Here is a 24,588-nt window from a genome sequence, read left to right as displayed (position 1 = left end):
GTTGTAAAGGGTTAAGAAGGTAGTGAGAGGAGAGAAAGTGTATTGTATGTGGCCTCCTCAAGAAATTTAACTATAAAAAGCAAGGGATATAGGGACAAATAAAAAAGATGGAAAGTTCTCTCTCTACCTGTCCCCCATGCCTCTCCTTCTCCCGTGGCTGTAGGCAGTAGGCAAGGAACTAGTAGAGAGAAATTGAAACTAAGTGATAGAGTAGGGATAACAGGAGGAAATCTATTGGAGAAGTCTGAATGAAATGGGATCACTAGAACAGGTAAAGGAGGTTTTCCTTAGTAAGGAATAAGGCCACCTCTCCTCATATGAGACATGGTTAAATGAGGACATAGTGATAAAAGGCATATAATTCATAGGAAATGTGGAAGAGGGAAAAACAGAAAGTTTATAACTAATGGTCTAAGCTTTTCCTGAAAATATGAGATGCAGCTCTCAGCTGAGATAGTTCAGAGGTTTAAGGAGAGATGAGAAAGTTCAGAAGTGTTGTCATGGAGACTTGGAATAATGAGTTGAAGAGGGCAGTATAGTAGGTTTACTTAGAAGCAGTGAGGTCCCAGTTGAGATATCATAACATAAATTTGTAGTGGACCCAGTCACATTGGTTACTTATCTGGCTTTCTCCATCTTCATTCAGTTGCTTATCTGTGGGAGTAAAGGCAATGGATGATGGGAGTGATAAAAGGATGCTTAGTAAGATGTAATCAGTAAAAGGGACTAGATAAGGATGAAGGAACTAGAAAACTCAAGAGAAGAGGACTTTGTAGATTTGAATTGGTTCACCAAAGGGTCAAGATGGGGAAAAGAGCAGAGAGTACTAAATGCAGGGAATATGATCTGGGAGAAAATTTGGGGTTCATGGAATTAAAGATCACAGTATGAACAGAATAAGGTTTGATAAGGGAAGGCAGAAACAGAGTAAAAGCTCAATAGATTGTTGGACATGGGGGTGGTACATTTGTGAGTGATCAAAAGCATGACTACCTTTTTGTTTGAGGAGTATTGAAAGGTATAGGCCAAGAGAAATGAGTTGATAAAGGAACTAAGTAAAGGTGTTTGAGAGAGAGTCAATTTATGTAGCTAGGCCTATAGGAATATCATCAAAAATCTGTGTTTTAGCCACTAAAGAGTCCAAAGGGAACTTTTCTTTCTACACCATGAATCTGGCTGGCAAATGAAAGATATATTTCCATTTTTGAATGTAAATCAATTCTAGAAATCTCCAAATTCTAATAGAATTTCCCCAACTGTTTAAGGAGCTAGTAAAGGCTCACAGTATCTAGTATAATCTTTGTGGAAGAGTTGGAAAATTTAATTAAACGCATGTGATATTGAGATAGTCTATCAGTAATTGTCAATAAAGAAATATTTAATAGATTTGTGGGCATCTTATTGGAGATAGTTTATTTGTATTTTCTGGATGACAATCTAGGATACAGAATTCTTTAGTGTAAAGATCCCAGGATTCAAACAGTACAGATTATTTGAAATGGAGAAATGTTTAAATAAAATATGTGTATAAATGTGATAAAATACTTATTATGCTGTAAAAATGATGAAAAGAGTGGTTTTTGAAAAACTTGAGATGATTTAGAGATGTGAGCAGAATAAGGAGAGCAATTTATACATTATCAACATCAAAACATCAAACAGCTTTGAAAGACTTAGAAACTCTGATCAGTAACTAGGATTCTAAAGGACTAATGATGAAATATGTATCAACTTCCTGATACAAAGGTAAAAGAATGCAAAAAGTGTGTTCAAATATATAATTTATGTATATCTATACAAACATTCTCATTTTGTACTTTCACTTCTCTGTATACACAAAAATGTGCGTATATCTATATGTGTGTATGTGTATATGAGGAGAAATCTGTTTCACCTGGCTATACAAGTATCTCATAGGAAATTTGTTTTCTTCCTTAGCTGTTTTTTTTTGGGGGGGGGGCAGGGGAATGGTTAGAAGGAGGAAGGGAACAGTGGATAGAACACCAGCCCTGGAGTCAGGAGGACATCTGCATTCAAATCCGACCTTAATAATCACCTAGATGTGTGAACTTAGGCAAGTCACTTAACCCCATTGCCTTGCAAATATATAAAAAAAACACACACAAGAAAGAGGAAGGGAAAGCAGATTATTGCTGATTAAAAAAAATTAAAGGGAAGAAAGGACTAGGAAACAGATGGATATGGAAGGTAGGAAAGATACTTAGATTTTGGGTCTGAGTTACTGGGAGGATAGAGGTTCCTTCAACAATAATAAAGTAATTAGAAAGAGGGGAGAGTTTAGGGGGAAAAAATAATGAATTCACTTTTGGACATGTTGTGTGTGAGGTGTCTAAGGGACATCTAGTTCAAGATGTCCAGTAGGCAGTTGGAGATGTGAGACTATTTTGTACCATATAAATGTTTCCGAGAAACGTCAGGATAGAGATGATAACTAATTCCAATGCAACTGAGAAAGATAAAATAGTATAGAGGCAAAAGAGATGAGGTCACAGAGCTGAGCACTGGGAGACACCCAAGTTAGTGGGCATGAACTAGATGGTACTCTAGCTAAGAAGACTAAGAAATCTGGTAGGACTAGAGAATAAGGATAGAGTAGTGTCATGAAAAATCTAGATAGAAGAGAATTATCAAGAAGACGTGATCTTCAGTGTCAAATATTGCATAGAAGTCAAGGCTGATGATTCAGAAGAGTTCTTTAAATTCCATGATTAAGGAATTATTGCTAGCATTGCAGAGAGCAGTTTTGATTACACTGTTAATGTCTAAGGTGAAATTTGAAGAAGCTAGGATCTTACCTACCTTCATGGCTAATGCCCAATGTCATCCACCAGAAGCAGTCATTGTCTTGAATGTTTAAACTTAGAGTTTGCTCCCTACTCCCATGGTTGTGATAGAGGCAAAATGTATCTATAAAAATCATTTTTAAAGTGATATTTTTAAAATGAAGAAACAAAAATATGAACAACATTGATCTAGGCATTTTTCAAACATATATGATCTATATTATATATTAAATGCTCTCACATGAAATCTAAGAGTCTTTGCTTTTGAGTACAGGCTCTGCTACTAAATTTCTGTGTGACTGGTCATATTACTGCCTTGGTTTCTTCCTCTGTGAGTTAATTACATTTAACTAGATGATTTCTGAATGAGTTCCTTTTGACTCTTAACACTAGAAATCTAGCATACAAAAATCTCTTAAGGAAAGCATTTTCTTACTCAATGTCCTTTCTTGTAGAAATCATCATTATTAGTTATTATAATGGTAGTATATATGGATATCTAAGTGTCGATTCTTTTGTGGAGTTTGTTAAATTTGAACTGGTGTTCATTTGACCTAGATTCTAGTTTCAGCTTTGCTGCTAGTAATTATAACTTGCATTTCTACAAAGTCCGTTCTTCACCAATCCTGTGACATGGATAATGCAAGAATTACTATTATTCTATATTCTTAGAAAGGTAAAAGCATTTTGCCTCAGATATCACACAGCTGATGTTTTCATTTCATACATTCTAATGAGAACTATTTCATACATTCTAATAAGAAAGAGCATATAAGATGGTGATCATTTAAAGGAATTTCAGAGTTTATGAAGAAGAAAGTAGAATATTGTATAACAAGGTCAAGGGTGTAACTCACAATCTCTGTCTAGTTGAAGTGGAAGGGAGGATGATTGAGGAACTTGGAAGTTGGAATATTTGAAAGTGTGTTCATTATGAACATTGAATTCCCTTAGAAGATAGAAGCTAGAAAAAAGAGACTGTGAAACAGGCACTTAACTTATTGAGGAGGAAGAAGGATATCCTGGAGATTTAGAAATAATAACCACCAGAATGTAGATTGATTGATAAATTTGGTTAATGTGAACCTCAAAGGAGAGTTAATTTAATGAGGGTATTTAAGGTAAAGTCTAGAATTGCCAGTGAAGGACAAGTAGTATTCCAACTCCCCTACCAATACCAGAGAGTCAATATGAGAGTAAATATAGCCAGTTATTAGAAAGGGTCTTGAAGGAACCGGTATCATTGAGAGGGAACTTTGTCTCAGCAAGTTTCAGAAAATGGAAGGAGTAAGAAAAAGGGTAAAAAGTTTATTAATTATAGAGCAGACATTCTAAAGTGCACAATAGAAAATATTGAGCAAATCTGGAGTGTGACATTGTTGGGGACTTAGCCATTTGAGTTTAGGCATGAGAGTGTAACAAGGTGACAATGGGTAATGGGATTGTTGTAATTAAAGATTAAAATAGCAATGGATTGTGTGAATATGAATTCCTTGCTCCAATAATTACCTCACGTCACTTGTTATCCATAATTTGGAAAACCATTGAATTAGATGATCTCTAAGGCCCCTTGTTCTAATATGCCATGATATTTTATAACTTGATGTCAATTTTCTTTTTACAGTGAAACCTGACCTTTAATTTGACTTTTTAAATTTTTTTCTATCTAATTATTCAAACTATTTAGTACTATTTTTTGTTTTGTTTAATAAATAGCCTTTTTGGATTTGTCAAAACACGTTTGTGTTTTGGAACATGGAAGTTCAAGACAGTTTCCAAATTACTACTTTTACTTTAGTTTTCACTCTCTTTTTCATAATGGAGTGTAATAAAAGTTGTAGGGATAGGAACTGGCTCTGGGATTTCATTGGTGTAAGGATCTCTAGGTAAGTCCTCCAACACTGCAGGTTAGCACTTTCTTTGCAATATTTAATCTTAGAGAATAGCTTAGAGCACTTGGAAGTTAAGTGATTTATTAAGAGTCACATAATGATTGTGTCAGAGGCAGGACTTGAATTCATATTTTCTTGGTTCTCAATTCTTTACCTTTGACATCATGGTGCCCATAATGTAAGAGAAAAGAGATATCTAAATTGGAGCCTCAGTTTTTTAAAAAGTCATTATTGGGGTGGCTAGGTGGCACAGTGGATAGAGTACCGGCTCTGGAGTCAGGAGTACCTGAGTTCAGATCCAGCCTCAGACACTTAATAATTACCTAGCTGTGTGGCCTTGGGCAAGCCACTTAACCCCATTGAGAGTCTCAACCCTAAACAAAATCTGAACCCTAGGAGCACTGGGCAAAATCAGGCCTGGCTTGGGAACAAACTACTGCCTAGGCAAAGCCTGGACATACTCTGCATAGGCAACTCCTGAGTTGCATAGGCAACATCTTTGCCAGTGATAAGCCAGGGATCAGACTTCTTGTCCAGCACAGAAAGCTTGAGTCTATATCCCTATATCCTAGGAATAGAATTCAAGCAATCAAAATGATTTAAAAAAAAACAACTAAAATAATGAGGAACCTCAGCCTTTCTCTCAGAACTAAATAAATCTAACTACAAAATAAACAAGAAGGAAGTTAAGAAGGTAAACAAAAATCTTAGAAAATTTAATGAATAGATCAGAGAAATAATCAGTAATTCAAGGAAAAAATTCAAGTAAATCCAAGAAAATTATAACAGTGAGGCATCATATCAAAATTTATGGGATGCAGCCAAGGCAGGTTTTAGGGGAAATTTTATATCTCTAAATGCTCGTATGAATAAAATAAAGAGATTAATGAATTGGGTATGCAACTAAAAAACTAGAAAAAGAACAAATTAGAAATCCCCCAATTAAATACCAAATTAGGAATTCTGAAAATCAAGAGAGAGATTAATAAAATTGAAAACAAGAATATCATTGACCTAATAAATAAAACTGAGTTGATTTTATGGGAAAAAAATAATAAAATAGATAAACCTTAGGTTAATCTGATCAAACAAAAAAGAAGATAACAAAATCACCAGTATCAAAAATGAAAAGGGTGAATTCACCACCAATGAGGAGGAAATTAAAAAGAAAAGTAGAAGCTATTTTGCCCAACTGTTGGCCAATAAATTTAATAACCTGAGTGAAATGGATGGATATTACAAAAATACAAACTGCCCACATTAACAGAAGAGGAAATAAAATACTTAAATAACCCCATTTCAGAAAAAGAATTTGAAGAAACCATCAATAAACTCCTTAAGAAAAAAGTCTTCAGGTCCAGATGGATTTACAAGTGAATTCTACCAAATATTTAAGGAACAATTAATTTCAATTCTACATAAACTATTTAAAAACATAGGGAAAAAAGTTCTGCCAAATTACTTTTGTGATACCAATATGATGCTGATATCTAAACCAAGGTGAACCAAAGGAGTCAAAGAAAATTATAGACCAGTCTCCCTAATGAACATTGCTGCAAGTTATTACTAGGATAATACACTGTTATCAGATAGGATTTATGTTGGTAGGAATGATTTAATATTAGGAAGACACTCAACATATTTGAACATAACAATAACAAAACCAACAGAAATCATGATTATCTCAATAGATGTTGAAAAAGTCTGACAAAATATAGCATCCATTCCTATTAAAAACACGAGTATAGAAATCAGTGTTTTCTTTAAAATAATAAGCAGTATCTATCTAAAACCAACCACAAATTTTATATGTAGGGATACACTAGGAGCATTTCCAATAGTATCAGAAGTGAAACAAGTATGTTCATTATCACCTTTACTATTGAATATAATATTAGAAATGTTAGCTTTAGCATTAAGAGAAGGAAAAGTTGGGGCGGCTAGGTTGCACAGTGGATAGAGCACCGGCCGGGAGTCAGGAGTACCTGAGTTCAAATCCAGCCTCAGACACTTAATAATTACCTAGCAGTGTGGCCTTGGGCAAGCCGCTTAACCCCATTTGCCTTACAAAAAAAAAAAAAATTTAAAAAAAAGAGAAGAAAAAGTAATTGATGGAATTAGAATTAACATTGTATAAACAAAACTTTCCCTTATTGCAGATGATGGTATACTTAGAGAACCCTAGAAAATCATTAAAAAACTACTTGAAAACAATTAACAAATTCAGCAAAATAGGAGAATACAAAATAAACTCTTGAATCATCATCAAAGCAAGAGATAGAAATTCCATTTAAAGTAACTGCAGACAATGTTAAATACTTGAGAATCTACCACCCAAGGCAACTCAGAAACTGTATGGATACAATTACTAAACACTTTTCACACAAAGTCAGATCTAAACAGTTAGAAAAATGTCAGTTGCCCATGGTTAGTACAAGAAAAACAGAAAAATCTACAGAATCCGAATGAACACTATGTTCACTTTTTAAAATTTCTCTTATGTTTTTCTTTCCTATCTCATGGTTTTCTTTCTTTTCCTTTAGTCCTAATTCCTAATCCAGAAAATGATTAATCTGTAAACATGTTGAATACAAATGCATATGTATAATGTTCACCAGACTGTTTACCATTGAGGGTAGGGAGGTGGGAAGGGAGGGTGGAATGAAATTATGTAACTTCTAAATTTGTACATGCATGTGGATAAATTTTGAAAAACTTTCATAACATGTAACTAGAAAAATAAAATATCACTTGTTGGAAAAAAGTCATTATTGAGGTTTTATTTTTGGATCACCTATATGCACTTCTCTGCTCTTCCCAGAGAGCTAGCATTTATAATCAAGAAGAAAAAAGAAGGGGGGGGGGGGATCAGTAGTTTAATAAAAACTAATCTATATTGAAAATATCTGACATCTGTTAGATGCATTCATTTTGGTTTTGCCCCAGCTTTTCAATTTCATGTAATTGAATCATTTTATTTTTTTATAATTCTATTTATTTGTGAGTTAACTTATTTATCCTTCATCACAAATACCTCAGGCAAGTATTTATCAAGTATTTATTATCAGGTAGGCACTTTGCTACTTGAAATACATAGAAAGACAAATGCATAGAGTTCACCTTCTAATAGAAGAGATGTATAGACAACTATGTACATAGAAAATGCATACAGGATTAAATGAGAGACTATCTAAGAGGGTAAACCTTAGTAGTTCAAGGCAGGGAGTATGGTAAGGGGCAGGGAGGAGGGAAATTACTGGGAAAAGATTCTTGCAGGTGAGATTAGAAAACCAAGTAAGTCAAAAGATGGGAGTCAGGAGAGCAATTCAAACATAGGGGGCATCCAATATAAAGCCATTGAGTTGGGAGACAGAGAACCATGCGTGAGAATAGTAGCCTGGTCAAAGTTGATGGATTCTAGAGTATGTGGGAAAGAATAAAATGTAAAAAATAAAAATCCTGAAAAGGTAGGGCCTTTCATGTTCAACTATAACATTTGATCCTTGAAGCCAAGGAAGTTTATTGAGTAGTGTAAGAATGGAGCAACATGGTCACACCCATGTTTGAGGAAGATTATTCATGGGGGGCTGAACTGGAGTGCAGAGAAATTTGATAACATTAAAAGGTGCCTAATCTGATTCTCTTCTAAATTTTTTAATGGTAGAGCCTTTCATATTCAGATAATTTTTAATTTTGAATTTATTGTAATGTACATTGCAAAATGTTAGTGTGGACATCATTTCTATTACTTTTTAATTTTTCCCTGTAATTATATTGAAATAGAGATTTCTTTTCTAGGTAATTTCTGTTTTATGGGGCATTATACTCTGAGTTTAGCAAGTTCAATTTTTTTTATCCTTTTATCCTTTTATTTTTATTTTATTTTATTTATTTATTATTTTATCCTTTTATTTTTTGGCTAGCCTGTTTCATTGAACTACCCTCTCTATTTTTAACCAAATATTTTTGATGATTACATTTTTATCATTTTTGATGATTGTTTATAATATGGTTTGATGCAGAAAGGTACTATTCCTCCTTTATTAGTATTTTTGTTCACCTTGATAGTCTAGAGTTTTTGTTCCTCTGCACCCAGTGTGCAATAAAACTGCATTCCCTTCAATCTAGCAATTCCACTACTAGGTCCATATCCCAAAGAGATCATAAACAAAGGGGAAAAAAGACACACATTTCAAAAATATTTAAAGCAGCCCTTTTTGTAGTGGCAAAGAATTGGAAATTGGGGGATGCTTATAAATTGGAGAATGACTGAACAAATTGTGGTGTCTGGATGTGATGGAGTACTATTGTTCTTGAAGAAATTATGAATGACCGGACCTCAGAAAAGTCTGTAAGACTTATATGAACTGATGCTAAGTGAAGTCAGAATATTTTATATATTAGCATCAATATTGTGGGTTGCTTGACTGTGATAGACTTCCTTCCTCAGAAGTACAATGATCAAAGACTATTTTAAAAGATTTGTGATGGAAAATACCATTCACATTCAGAGAAAAAACTATGGAGTTTGAATGCAGATCAAAGCATTCTATTTTCTATTTTTTAAACTTGTTGAATGCTTTATATTTTTCACATCTCGTGGTTCCCCCCTTTTGCTCTGATTCTATGTATGTTAAACATATAAAAATAGTTTAACTTAATTATACATCATTAACTATATCAGAACACTCACTATCAAGGGAGGTGGGAAGAGAAGAAGGGAGAAAAATCTTAAAAAATGAATTTTGAAAACTATCTTTGCATGTAGCTGGAAAAATAAAGTTATATTTTTTTTAAAAAAGTTGTCCCTCCACATTAATTTTGTTGTCATTATTGTTGGTAATTGGAACAGTATATAATATATTTAAATTAATTTCAGTACTCTAGTAATTTTTATCATTTGGCTTGATCTAGTCACAATGATCCTCCAGATATGTTATTTTTTTTATTTCTTTAAAGAACGTTTTGTAGGAGCAGCTGGGTGGCGCAGTGAATAGAGCACCAGCCCTGCTGGAGTCAGGAGTACCTGAGTTCAAATCCAACCTCACACACTTAATAATTAACTAGCTGTGTGGCCTTGGGCAAGCCACTTAATCCCATTGCCTTGCAAAAACCTAAAAAAAAAAAAAAAAGAACTTTGTAATTATATCTATAAGGTATTAATTGTGCTTTAGTAGATTGACTCCCATATATTTTATACATCCATTTTCCATTATTCACTTTTGAATTTTTTTCATTACTAAATGGAAATAGTTTTTTGTGAGGTTATTTTGTATTCTGCTATTTAATTGAAGCCCCTAATCAAAGTTTCACTCTATTTCTGTTCTCTCAGATTTCCTAAGAATCTTGTCCTCAACAAATTGGAATACTTTATTTCCTCTTATGCCTGTAATTTCTTTCTCTTCTCATTACTGTTAACAGTTCTAGAATTGTTACATATATAAGCATGTAAAGGGAAAAGCCTTGCTTTACTGTTGTTTTTATGGGAATGCTACTTTGTTCCGCATTTCATACATACATATACATATATATATATGTATATGTATGTGTGTATGTATGATATAATTAAATTTTGTTTTACATCCTCAGTTGCTTTTATTCATCAGTATTTAATTTTAGTTTCTTTTGCTACTTCAGTGACTTAGGCAGTTAAATAAGGGTCGATATGGGGGTTCACATTTCAAAAACAAAGTAGAAAGTTTTTCTTTGATAACTTGTGATTAGTTGACTATGACCAGTTTCATTTTGTTAATTTGATTCTGAGCAAGTGTCATGGCATAGTGAAAAGACAACTTAATTTTGACCTAGAAAAGCTCAATTTGAATTTTGATACCAAGTTGAACCCTGCTTTGCCTCTAATTTGTTTTCTTTGGGTTTCAGTTTCTTCATCCATAAAATGAAGTATGTTGGATTAGATGATCTATGAAGTACTCCTATTTTTAAGATCCTAAGAGAATCTAATCACATTCTTAAGTTTCTTCCTGTAAAAATCAAATCTTGGTAATTTAATTACTCCTTTCAGAAATGAATCAACCAAGGTTTTCATAAGGCTTTTTAGTTACAAAACGCTTTTCTCTCAGCAACCAAAACTATGAATTAGATTAACACAGAGAAGGAAAGTGACTTCAAGTTTATAGAACTAGAACAGAGATTCAGATATAGGTCTCTTGATCTTAGGTCAGCATTTCTGTTACAAAACCTATTTCTGATGACAGTAGATTTAAATTGCTTTGGTTCATGATTTTTATGGCCAGTTGCAATTGTTATTTTTTAAAAAACTATTTTCTCCAAGTTTTCACCTTTATTGGGACCTGAATTCACTTCAAAAAGAGATTTCAAATGGAAAAATCAAATATCTTTGCTTCTTATTATGATGAATTCTTTGTTAGACAAATCAGCAAATTAACAAGTCTCTAGGCCTCAATATTTAATCCATAATATTATTGAATGTTTTTCACTTGTGAGTGAATAGTTAGAAAGGTATGTTGTTTTATTTCTAAGAAATTTGTAATTTTCTTGTCTGTACTCTCTCCTATCTGTATCCCTAAATGTGTAGGACTTGTTTTACAAATCAAAACTGTTTAACAAACATTTGCTAAATTGATTAATATTTCTTGTGCAAAGGATGAAATAATGTAGTCTGTTGGAAAGAAGACTGAGTTGGTTGTCAGCTACCTGGTTTTGAATCTACCTCTATCTATCACTTAATTGTATCACCTTTGGCAAGTCATTGCCTCTCTAGGCCTCAGGGAGGTTCTCCTGTAAAATGAAATTGAGTCAGATATTATTTAGACTACTTCCTACTTTGACCTTGGATCTCTTCCAGCTGATATTGTCCGATCTTTCAGAGGATTATCCAAAAAATATTGTTTAATTACTGTGAATTTTAATTTTAAAATGTAGTTATGAGTTTGTCTCTTTAAAAAGTTTATAATTACCTACATTCTTTTTTGTGTACACAGTACTGATAGAAACTCCTGCAAAGAATTAGTGAATATAGAAAATTTAATCTTTGTTCTCAGGGAGTTTACAGAACAACAAAAGAATTCAAACTAAAAATCATCCTTTGCTTGAGTAAGCAATCATCAATATTCACTTATAAACACACAAGAGCAGAAATCTATAAACATATATCAGGATTCAGATATGTTCTAGAAATTGATAAATTATTAGTGTTTAAAGCAGTCTAGCTATTCAGTAGTATTTGTTGTTGTCAGTTTATTTCTATGTTTAGAAGGGAATGCTTTGCAACTTGTGACCCAGCTTCTTCATTATTTGATTAAAAAATTGTTGGGAAAGTTTGAAAGCAGTTTTGAAGAAATTGGGAATAGACCAATATCTTATACCATTTACCAAAATCAGGTCAAAATGGATATAAAGAAATATGTTACAAGAAACTTTGAAGAACATAAAACATAATTCTTATGAGATTTGTGGACAGTTGAACAATTTACGAATAATTGAGATATAAAGCATTGGGAGATGTAAAATGGATTATTAAATTTAATTTAAATTTAAAAGGGTTTATGCAAATAAAACCAATGTCACCAATATTAGAAGAAAATCTGAAAATTGGGGAGAAATTTTTATGAACAGTTTCTCAGATAAAGTCACTCAGTTGATTAATGGTTAGAGAATATGAACAGAGTTTTCTAATGAAGTAATCAAAACAATTATTGTCATGAAAAAATGCTCTGCATTATTTTTTTTATTTTTTTAAGGTTTTTGCAAAGCAAATGGGGTTAAGTGGCTTGCCCAAGGCCACACAGCTAGGTAATTATTAAGTGTCTGAGACTGGATTTGAACCCAGGTACTCCTGACTCCAGGGCCGGTGATTTATCCACTGAGCCACTTAGCCACCCCTTCATCATTATTAGTGATTGGAGAAGTGCAAAGTAAAACAGTTTTGGGAAGAAGTTTTACATCTGTCAGATTGGCTAAAATGATAAAAAGGGAAAGCAAAAAATGTTGGAGTGGAATGTCGAAAAATTGAGACAGCAAATCGCTATTGTGATCTAATCTAGCCATTTTGGAGAGTAATTTGGAATTATACCCAAAGAACTAGAAAACTGTCTATACCCTTTGACCCAGTAATGCCTCTATTAGGTCTGTTCCCAAGATAATTAGATAAATTATGGCAACAAAAACCTGGAAATTGTGAGGATTCCCCAATCAGGGAATGGCTGAACAAGTTTTGGTATATGAATGTAATGCAATACTGTTGTACTGTAAGAAATTATAAATTCAATGATTTTAGAAAAACATTAAAAGACTTGCAGGAGAAAATAAAAAGTGAAATGAGCAGAATAAATTGTTTACAGTAACAACAATATTGTTTTAAGAACAATTTTGACTGACCAAGTCATTTTGATTATTGTAAAATTATAAATTAACTATTTGTATCCAGGCAAATAAATGATAAATAGAAATATTCATAGTATGGGTTTTTTATAAACATACACATATTTGTGTCTAATGGTAGCCATCTCTAGGGAGGGGAAAGGGAAAAGAAATAATAACTTTATTATATATTCAAAAAGAAAAACAAGTTGTACATAATAGATTTATTGTCTCGTATGCAATCTTTTTTCTCTGTTCTACTCTGTTATGGAAATACTTGCTTTATTTCTTAGATTCATAATGCAAGCCAACAAATTTTTAAAAATTAAGGAGATTAAAGTATCATTTCAAGGAAGAAATTTGGATGCATTTTTATATAAGTATTATGACAGTTAACATTTGATTTAGTAGTTGGTAAAACATAGCTCCTACAGTAATAGTATTGCTAATCCAAACAATAAGAATGAGATAAAAATGAACAGAAATCAATAATAATTATATCACTCAAACAAAAAGAAAGAAACCTACCTGGCATGTATTTCAAGGAGACTAGAAACCAAGGTATTCCATTGGTTTTTCCTGATGGAAATTCAGAAACTTAATCCTCCAACCACAATTTACAGTGAGAGCTCCATGAATGTTCTAGTGTGTTTTACAATAAAACATGTTGATATCAGATTCCCTAATAAGCTAGCATTACCTGTAGTTTTGGATTGTTGTTTTTAATTTTGGACTTCCCAACATCCATATTTCCTTCTACCTTAGGTGGTCTTTTTTCCTTCTAATCTAACTTTATATTCATTCTCTACTCCATAATCAGCAGTAACATTCTAAGTCCATGTTAAGCTTATGTCCTCCCATCTCTTCTTCGACCTTGCTTTATCAATTAACCCTTCCTGCATCCTCTACCCTTTTCTACCTTCACATATTTTAGGCCTTCCCTAACCTTTAAAGACAAACAAACAAATGTACCCATAAGCTGCTGTCCCTCAAGCTACTGTTGCTTCTTTCTTCATTTCTACCCCCCAAAAAATATTTTACATACTCCTTAAATCCTTGCAACATTCCTTTTCCCTCCCAGCTCTACTGAAAATGCTCTTCCATTAAATTTTTTCAACACTTCCCCAACATCACCAACCAAATCCCAACTCTGATTTATTATGCCACCTAAAGCATATCATTGTATCTGCCTAAATATTCTTTCCTCAACATTTATAAAACTTGTCATCCAAAAAAAGTAAGGACAGGAACTGCTCTACTCTGTTTTTGCTTTTAGATTTCTAGTGCTGAGCATAGAACCTTCGTAGTCACCTAATGAGATATTGAAAACCCCTTGCTTTCTCACCTTCCTCTTAACTTTGGAGGTAATCTCAAAGAATGGTAATAGCAATAAGAGCAATCAGGAAATGCTTCTTGTGAAAGGTAAAAAATTTGATGGAAGCTAGGAAAGCAAAAACCTGCATTTGAGGATAGAGAGCCAGTAAAAATGTATCATCAGGAGATGAAATGTCTTTTGATGAATGAAGAGGCCAGTGTTGCTGGATCAAAGAGTTTGTGGAAAGGAGTAAGGTTTAAGAAGACTAGAAATATAGGAAGGGGCTAAGTTATAAAGGGTTTTAAGAAGCAAACAGAAAATTTTACTTTTTCTGCTAGATTTAATGAGTTGCTGGAGTTTATTAAATAGATATGATCACACCTATACTTTAGGAAGATCAACTTCCTAATTAAGGGAAGGATGGATGGAAGTGAGGGGACAGACGTGAAGTAGGGCAACCAACCAGCAGAGTTTTGCAAAAATCAAACTGCGTGAAATAAAGTTACCCTAAAGAAAAATCCTCAGAGACTGGGTCTGAGCAAAAGAAAGTCTTTATTTGCTTTCTTGAGAAAGGGCGCACTCACAGACACACCAAGATGGCGAAAGTCAGAGAGCCGAGCCTTAAAGCACATCAAGTTTGGTTTATATAGATCCTAACCACAACTTCTCCCAACCTAACCCCCTTCCCCTTCAGCCCATTGGCTGAGAATTTCAGGGGGTGCAGTCCTTTCATGAAAATGTTACCCCAACAACAGACACAAAGAAAGAATGCAATGTTTTCACAATATGTATCTCATCAGATGTTGGGTTGACCTGGTACCAGACCCTCTTAGTTTAGAGGTCCTGATGACCTTCATAACTGTTTTGACTAGAAAAAGCATGATTTTCATGGCCATGTGCCTCAGTCAGCATAAGTCTTATTGCCAAACACAATATCCTGGGCCCCTTGGAATATTTGGGTTTTCTTGAAATAAACGTTTCTTTAACCCTGAGAGGAGTTCATCAGAAATTATCCCACTTATGGCTGTGAAGTGAAAAGATCCTCCACCAGGGAAGTAGTGATTTCTGAGTAGAGAAGGGAGCATTTATACATGAGATGTTTAGAGTCAGTCTTCTTTGCTGCTTTCTCTGCTTCATAAATCTAAACTTCCTCCCTTTCTCTCTTATCTCCTATCTAGTCCCTATTACTACTTTCATGCTTCAGTACTTAAGATTCAATGAAGATTATTGCAATAGTTTCCAAGATGGTATTCACTCCAGTATCTTTGAATTCCAGTCTGTCTTATAAACTGATAAGTTTTTCTTTTTCTTTTTTTTTTGGAAAGACAGTGGGGTTAAGTGGCTTGCCCAAGGCCACACAGCTAGGTAATTATTAAGTGTCTGAGGCCGGATTTGAACTCAGGTACTCCTGACTCCAGGGCCAGTGATCTATCCATTGCACCACCTAGTCACCCCCTGAAAAGTTTTTCTGAAGTATAACTTGGATTCTGCCACTCCTCTTTTCTGAATTTTTGTGTAATTGCAATATCCTATAGTAGCAAGATCATTGGGCTCAAATATAGACTCCATTATTTTAGTCATTATGTTACATTGTGTGTGTCACTTTCCTACTTCTAATCTTAGTTTGGCATCTGGCAAGTAAATAGGGTTAGACTAGTTGATCTCTTAATATGCCTTTCAGTTTTGAATTCTCTTTTCCTGTTATTTCACTGGCCTCACAAGCAGTCTTAAGATTTTGTACCTGACTTATTGCATTTTTACATTCCACCTAAATTGTACTTTTTTGTGTATAGTTACCTTTCTCACTATAATGTAAATCGCATAAAGACTGAGACTGGCTTACTCTTATTTTTCTCCCACCTACTAAACCTAGCACATAGACTAGCTCATCAGCACATATTGAATTTAATTAATTATTTGGGATATGTTTGGTGCAATGTACCATTGCCTTTTCCTAAATTGCAGAAATATGAGTTCAAACTTATTTGTGAGTATTACAAGTTAGTTATCACTTGCTCTTGAACATTTTTGCTTTGCCCATGATCATCTAGTGCTTGGAAATAAGCCATGGTGAAGGCAAGAAAAGAAATACTATTCCTGAAATGAAACTTCAGTTCATTTTGCATTCCATTAGTCTTTTTATCATTCATAATCTAAATATCAAAAATTTTTCAAAAATACTTAATGGGGGGGGCAGCTAAGTGGCACAGCCCCGGAGTCAGGAGGACCTGAGTTCAAATGTGGCCTCAGACAATAATTGCCTTGCTGTGTGACCTTGGGCAAGTCACTCTTAACCCAATTGCCTTAAATAAATAAAAATTAAAAAAAAATACTTAATGCTCTTTACTTTAGATAGATGTGATAAAATATATACAGTCATTTAATGGAATGCTTTTTTATGTGATCATAAACTTTTGACATATACTTATTTTCCAGGGCATAAGAAGAGTACTAATAGTATTCCTTCATGACACTTTGTCCTACTGGGCATATAAAAATATGAAAATTGTCAGTAGCACTAGTTGAGTATATCATAAGAAAAATCAACCAAACAACTGTGGTAGTCTGTCACATATTCATTTATCTATTTCAAAATCTCAAGAATACATGATTTAATTGGTATGGTTACTTTCCCACAGCCCCCCTCTGCCTCATTAAGACCATAGTAATTAGTTGCTATATTCAGAAATATTCCTTACTTGGTTGTTATACTATTAGTTGTACTTATATTTAGGTCCAGATAGATCATTCCTCGAATGACTCAGAGCCTTTACAGATTGGCATAGGATCTACCAACCCTTGTGCTCCCCTGGTGAAAGCTGGAGATTCCAGAATTCCCTCCATACTATGATCCCACTAAGCTCAAAAGGCTTTGCATATGAGTATTACCATAGACTCTTTGTTCATAATTAATTCTAGGACTGGCACAGTTGAGTAAGAAGTAACTTGTTATCTGAAAAATTGATCAACAGTTTTGGGAAAACAATAACAACAGATGAATCGCACATAAGAAATTACAGACTGTTTTCATAACAGCAATTATAAATGAAATAACAAATTTTCAAGTAGTAAAGGGGAGCTGTATGAATCAATAATGCAGCTGTAGCTTCATTCACTTCCGGTCTTAATCTGTTCTGTTTGGTTTTTTTTTACAAGCAATGGAAAATATCTTTGTATTAAAAGAAAGACTGATGATTTATTTGAGTCATAAACTCTGTTTTTATCATTACTGTTCTTGTTGATGGAATGTTTTTGACTCTTAGATTGTAGGGAATGGAAGCGAACAGCAGCTGCAGAAAGAGCTAGAGGATGTACTGATGGACCCACCAGTGGAAGATGCTGACAAAGAACATATGGAAAGAACACAGCTTGATGGAGAAGGAGATGGACCCCTTGCAAATGAGCTCTCCACTTCATCAACTATTAACCCAGTGTCAATAACAGGACTCCAGAAACCAGAAATGAGCCTGCCAGTGAAACCTGGACAAGGAGGTTAGCAATGTTCAGTTGCCTGAAATTTTGTTCTGTAAAGGAAAGAACTAAATTCCTAGTCCAAACTAAGAAAAAAATAATGTCAATTTGCTCAAGCTCACAAGAGAATTAGCAGGAGAACCAGAACCCAGTTCTCCCAGGCTATAGTTGATGCTATTTTCATATTTATATCCATATACTCTATTTTCAGAATGTATACAAATAGTTCCTACTTTATAGGAACTTTTGATTCTAAAGTCTTGTTTGAGGCCATCTAAATTTCCTTTTGAATTTATTTCTTATTAAGTTAGTTCAACAATCCTTTAAGCACAATGCTAGGTGCTGAGTTATACAATATCAAAAACAAAAAGTTACTGCCCTTAAGGAATTTAAATTCTTTAGGGATAGAAAATAAAGTATAATATACTTTATTGGTGATGGAGGAGGGAAGTGCTTATAACCAGGTAGATTAGAAAAGACTTTGATTAAGAGACACCAGAATTGAGCCTTGAAAGAAGCTAAAAACTCTAAGAATTAGAGATGAGAAGAAGAATCTATTTCAAATGTGGAGGATTAGGATTCTATGCCCATACAAAATAGTAGTTTTCAGAACTGAATGTGAAAAGGGAAGGGAAAGGCACAGAAATTTTTTGTGAATAATAGAAGACAGGTCGATTTGAATTGACTGTAGGTTATATGAAAGAAAAGAATATACAGGGTTTCTCAAAAGTCTTAATGTAGTTTTAGGATTTAAAGAATAACAAGGTTGGAAAGGTACTTAGGATCAAGTTTGTAAAGGGCTTTGAAAACCAAACAGAGGAATTTGCATTTTACTCCAAAGGTATTAAAGAATCACTGGAGTTTATTAAATTGAGCAGGGGTTTTCTAAGGCCTCCCCTTTAGTCACTTTGGCAAATGTGTGGGAGGATAGAGTTGAGGGAGCAGCTGTGAGAGAAGTAAAATTAGATTTATCAGTCATCAATCAATTAATTACCAAACATTTAGTAAACACCTGCTCAATGCTAAGTACTGTCACTATGTTCTAGGAATACAAAGACAGCAATGAAGCAATGAATCAGTCCCTATTTACAAACATTCTATTTAGGGAGACAACATCTTCGCATGTGTGCATGCATGTGTGTATGTACATATGTATATATATATATATATATACACACATACACACATGTATATATTCTATATCAAATAGATTCAAAAATAAATGCAAAGTAATTTCAGGAAGAGGGTATTGGCTCTTCAGAGGCTCAAAAAAGTCAGCTGGTAGAAATTTGTGCCTAAACTAAGTTTTAAAAGAAGTGAGAGTTTCTGTGAAGTAGAAACTAAGAATGTTTGAGAAATGAGGGACAGTGCCAAAGCACTGTGCAAGAACTAAAAAGAAGGCCAGCTAAAAAGAAGGCCAGCATGACTGGGATCATGGACAATAGGAAAAGAATTGATTTATATCGTGACTAGAAAAATTGATTAGGCCCAAGTTGTACAGGCTTTAAAAAGTCAAAGGTACTTTGAACAGAGATAGTAAATCCAGAGTAGCTAAAGTGGTTGCTAAAGGATAATGTGTTGAAAAAAAATAGAAGAGACCCTGAGAAAATCACATCAATAAGTAAACATTTTCTGGATTATGATTCAGCAAAAGCTACTGAGATGGAATGTTTAGCCATAAAGGGGGAACTCTAAGAGAGTACTGTCATAAAAGCTCAGAATAGGGAAAATATTTAGGAAGACAAGATAGTAAACATTATAAAATACTGTGGAAAGGTCCAGAGGTTGAGGATTGATAAAAGATGATTAGATTTGGCATGCTATTAAAGTACTGATAACTGGGAAGAAATAATTTCATTTGAGTGAGGTCCCAAGCACTATTACAAAGGCATGAGAAGGGAGTGAAGACAGAGGAAAGTGGAAGGCAAGAAGAGGATGCAGCATTTTCTAAGACATTAGTAATAAAAAGGGAATAAAGATATAGATAGGTCCCTGTGTAGGGTGCTAGAAGAGATAGAATATTTAGATTACATGAGATCTTACATATATCTTTAGATAACATATATATCTTTCCATATATATGTATATTAGATAACATGAGATCTTACTATATAAGATATGTTAAGATACATATATCATGAAGCTCACCATATAATATTGGATTAATTTGAATAAAAATTATAAAATCAAAAAGATATTAGGAATTTTAATTGCACTTCAGATCTTGATTCAGATTTTACAATCAGAATGCCAGTAATAAATAATTCTTAAAAATAAGTCAATAATAAAAATTACTAACTCATTCCAGGTAGTATATTGACCTCCATTGGTGTTGCTTTCTAAGATTGAGTCACATATCCTCCATAATACTTAAAAATTTCAGCACTTGAATTTTGTTTATAGATTTTTTTTTTGGACAAAATATATTCTGACCAACATAATGTGAAAATAGACTATATACTTATTTCATTCTGTTGTTCAGATTCTGAAGAGTCCAGTCCTTTTACACCAGTGGCAGATGAAGACAGTGTGGTCTTCAGCAAACTTACTTACTTGGGCTGTGCCTCAGTGAATGCTCCCAGAAGTGAAGTAGAGGCCCTAAGGATGATGTCTATCTTACGAGGACAATGCCAGATCTCTCTCAATGTGACACTTTCTGTGCCAAATGTGTCTGAAGGAACTGTAAGGTATTATATTCCTCCTAATCGAATTTTTTCCTAACTCCCTAATGCAAATCCTCTTTTTTCATGTTATTCTAGTATTTTATGCCTTTGCTTAAGTTTTTACTTCAGTTTAAACTGCCATGCTATTCCTTCTTTTCTGCTTTAGAAATAATAGCATTAGGTCTGGATTTAAAGTCAGAGGACCTGATTTTGAATTTTGATTCTGACTTTGTGTAACCATTGTCAAATCTTGCACCCTCTTTTTTAGTGCCATGTAAATATGAGTTACTGATATAATATTATATCTTTATTTTACATTGGGATGCCTCTGGGCATAGTTTAAGTCTCATATTGAAAACTTTCCCTAAGATATATGTTGGTGTTTCCCTTCTTTCCTTTTATATTTAATTAAATATTCTGTATAATTAACTTCTTAAATGTCTGTCTTCAAATTTATTTTAACACTTTGCCTGAACATCTCTTATCTTACATTTACACTTACAACTAAACATGCAATTATCTCACTCTCCTTTGTTTCATAATTTTTTTATGTTTTGGTCTTTTCCCCATTACATTTTAAGCAATAGTAATAGTTGTCCTTTGGTATTGAAGAAGACCATAACATCAGGAAAGTGATGTCATACTTACACATAAGATTATTTACAATGAGGGGGCTTTATGCAAAGACACCATTCTTACCATCCCATGTGAGTATAGTGTTCGGACATAATAAGATCAGGACAGCTGGTGAAAACCTTGACCTTTTCAAAAAGTCAGGTCTTTTCCATATCACTGAAGCTCTTCAGCAGCGTGGTATTGTCAGGCAAAAAACTTTCAAAAGTAGGGTAAAGCCAATCCATCTCTCAGTGGTCTAATTGTCATTACAGCAACAAACTTTAGACAGTTCAGTAAAGCTAACTTGTCTCAATGTTATCATTTTACAGCAACAAACTTTTTTTTTTGTAATTTAATATTTATTCTCATTTTGTACAATTTTTTATACATTAATAAAATATTCTTGTTTAAGAGTAAACAAAGTACCCCCTCCCCACAAAAAATATAGACTCATTTGAGCAATAAAGGGGAGAAAAAAAAATTAAAATTAAAAAAATAATAGTAATAATTGTGGGTATGTCCAGGCGGCGCAGTGGACAGAGCACCAGCTCTGGAGGCAGGAGCACCCGAGCCCATATCTGGCCCCGTACACCCAACAATCACCCAGCTGTGTAACATGCAAGCCACCCCAACCCCACTGCCCTGCATAAACCAAAAAAAAAGAAAACAAAAGACCTAAAATAAAATAAAATAGTAATAATAGTAGGGGTGGCTGGGTGGTGGACAGAGCACTGGCCCTTGAGACAGGAGCACCTGGGTCCGAATCTGGCCTCAGACACCCAATGATCACCCTGCTATGCGGCCCCAGGCAGGCCACCCAGCCCCATTTGCCCTGCACCTCGCCCCAAAACAACAATAATAATAATAATAAACAAATGTACTTCAGTCTGTGTTCCAGAACCACCAACTCTGTTGCAGGTGGATCATATTCTTTATAAGTCCATCACAAAAGTTACTTCCATATTTTTCCACCGTTGCCATTGCTGATTGCAACTCCCTCCTTTCATATTTCTCCACTACCATGTACTCTATTTTCTCTCTCCTTTCACTCTGACTCTGCTGTAGGGTAGCTGAGTGGCCCAGCAGACAGATCCCTGGCTCTGGGGACAAGAGGCCCCAAGCCCCCATATCACCCCTTAGGCCCAGCATCCACCTGGCCCTATGGTCCTGTACAGGCTATCCAATCGCAGCCCCTTTCAAGAAGTAAAAAAGAAAATGTGTTATATCTGACCACTCTCCCCCCATGGTCCATCCTCTCCTCGATCACTCACACCCCCCCTTCCCCCGTCCTCCACCCTCTCTCCTTCTTACTCCAGATGTCTATACCCTATTGAGTATATATGCTGTTTCCTCTCCTAGCCACCAGATGAAAGCAAAGATTCCCTCATTCCCCCTTGCCTTTTCCCCCATCATATCATTGCAATAGCTCATTGTAATAAAGAAAAATCTTATTATATGAAATATCTTGTCCTATTCCCCCCCTCTCCTTTTGCTTTCTTCTATTACATTTCCCTTTTTTTCTATTGACTCCATCTTTACACCATATTTTATCTTCAAATTCAGTTTTCTCCTTTGCTTCATCTATAAAAGCTCCTTTTACCTGCTCTGATAATTGAGAAGGTTCATATGAGTATTATCAGTGTCATTTTTCTATACAGGAATACATACAGTTCATCATCAAGTCCCTCATATTTTCCCCTTCTCCTCCAATCTCTATGCTTCACCTGATTCCTGTATTTGAAGATCAAACCTTCTGTTCAGCTCTGGCCATTCCAACAGGAACATTTAAAATTCCCCTGTTTCATTGAAAGTCCATCTTTTTCCCTGGAAGAGGACATTCAGTTTTTCTGGGTAGTTGATTCTCGGTTGCATTCCAAGCTCCTTTGCCTTCTGGTATATTATATTCCAAGCCCTATGAGCTTTTAATGTAGTTGCTGCTAAGTCCTGTGAGATCCTGATTGCAGCTCCATGGTATTTGAATTGTGTCCTTCTGGCTGCTTGTAATATTTTCTCTTTGACTTGGGAGTTCTGGAACTTAACTATAATATTCCTAGAGGTTGGTTTTTTGAGATCTCTTTCTTGGGGCATCTGTGGATTCTCTCCATTTCTATTTTGCCCTCTGCTTCTAGGATATCAGGGCAATTTTCCTGTAGTAATTCTTTGAAAATGCTGTCTTTTTCTGATCATGACTTTCAGGTATTCCAATAATTTTTAAATTATATTTTCTAAATCTGTTTTCCATATCAGTTCTTTTTTCAATGAGATGTTTAACATTTTCTTCTAATTTTTCATTCTTTTGGTTTTGAAGTATTGATTCCTGATTTCTGCTAAATTCATCAATCTCCCTGAGTTCTATTCTTTGTCTGAAGGATTTGTTTTCCTCAGAGAGTTTTCTTCTCTCTTTTTCCATCTGGCCATTTTTGCTTTTTAAAGCATTCTTCTCCTCAATAACTTTTTGAGCTGTTTTATCTATTTGACCTAAGCTGGTTTTTAGCATGCTATTTTCTTCAGCATTTTTTTGGATTTCCTTGACTAAGCTGCTGACTTCATTTTCATGTTTTTCCTGCACCTCTCTCATTTCTTTTCCCAGTTTTTCTTCTAACTCCCTCATGATTTTCAGAGTCTTTTTTGAGCTCTGCCATAGCCTGAGACCAATTTCTCTTTTTTCCTCGGAGTCTTTAGATGCAGTAGCTTGTGCTTCCTCATCTACAGACTGAGTGTTTTGATCTTTCTTGGGCTCACAGGCAAAATATTTCTCAATGATGTTTCTCTTGTTTCTCTGCTTGCTCATTTTCCCAGCCTTAGCCTGTTTTGTGGGTACTTCCTGAGTTTTTGGGACACTCCCACAAGGGTTTCAGTGTGAGAGGCTCTGTCTTCCCTCCTGGTCTGTGAATGACCATATGCACCCTCCTCTGCCACAGGGCTGAGGTGGGGGGCCCTGCTGTTCTATGGAGGGGCCTAGACTGTGATCAGGATCTGAATGTGGTCAGAACCCCACAGTCCTGTTCCAGGGCTTGGGGCTGGGCAGTCTCTCTCTTCACTCCCCTCCCTAGGTTCAATGGGCTCATGCCCTGGGGGCTCCTGCTTACCAGCTCCTCCTGCTTCTTTTTCCTGGATGAGGACTGCCTTGGTGATGCTGCTGCTTGCTGCTGGCTGTGTGCCCTGAGGGCTGGACTTCAAGTGCTTGCTCTCGCAGAGGTCCCCTGCTGGTCCCCCAATTTGTGCTTGCCGTTTCCCAGGGTGTAGGTCAGGAAACTGCCCCTGCTTCTGTGAGCTCCCAGGCTCCCAGTACCCTGGGGCTGCCTCCGGAAGGCTGAAGTTCTTTCTCTCTGGTGGGCCACCCCTCCTATCCGTGAAGCTGAGCCTTTCTGCTCTTTTCCAGGTTACCTTGAGTAGGAGAACTGCCTCACTGGGTTCCTCTGTGGGTTCTGTCTCTCGAAAATTTAGTTAGAGTCCTTAGTTTAGAAGTTTTATGAGAGAATGCCAAG

The 24,588-nt window shown here is 35.0% G+C and overlaps 1 protein-coding gene across 4 annotated transcripts in view; it reads left to right on the top strand.

The window, feature by feature from the left end:
- Positions 1–24,588, top strand: part of RABGAP1 (RAB GTPase activating protein 1) — a 242,377-nt gene that overhangs the window by 54,419 nt on the left and 163,370 nt on the right. For all 4 annotated transcript variants that reach the window (XM_074211619.1, XM_074211617.1, XM_074211618.1 and 1 more), the window contains 2 exons: positions 17,615–17,843; positions 20,305–20,509. In XM_074211619.1, the coding sequence (XP_074067720.1) occupies positions 17,615–17,843; positions 20,305–20,509 (434 nt within the window). The remainder of the gene's footprint in view (positions 1–17,614; positions 17,844–20,304; positions 20,510–24,588) is intronic.

This window comes from Macrotis lagotis, chromosome 1 (assembly GCF_037893015.1).
Source record: "Macrotis lagotis isolate mMagLag1 chromosome 1, bilby.v1.9.chrom.fasta, whole genome shotgun sequence".
NCBI lineage: Eukaryota > Metazoa > Chordata > Mammalia > Peramelemorphia > Peramelidae > Macrotis > Macrotis lagotis.
Note: the sequence above shows the minus strand (reverse complement) of the source record. Positions and strands in the feature narration are given on the sequence as shown.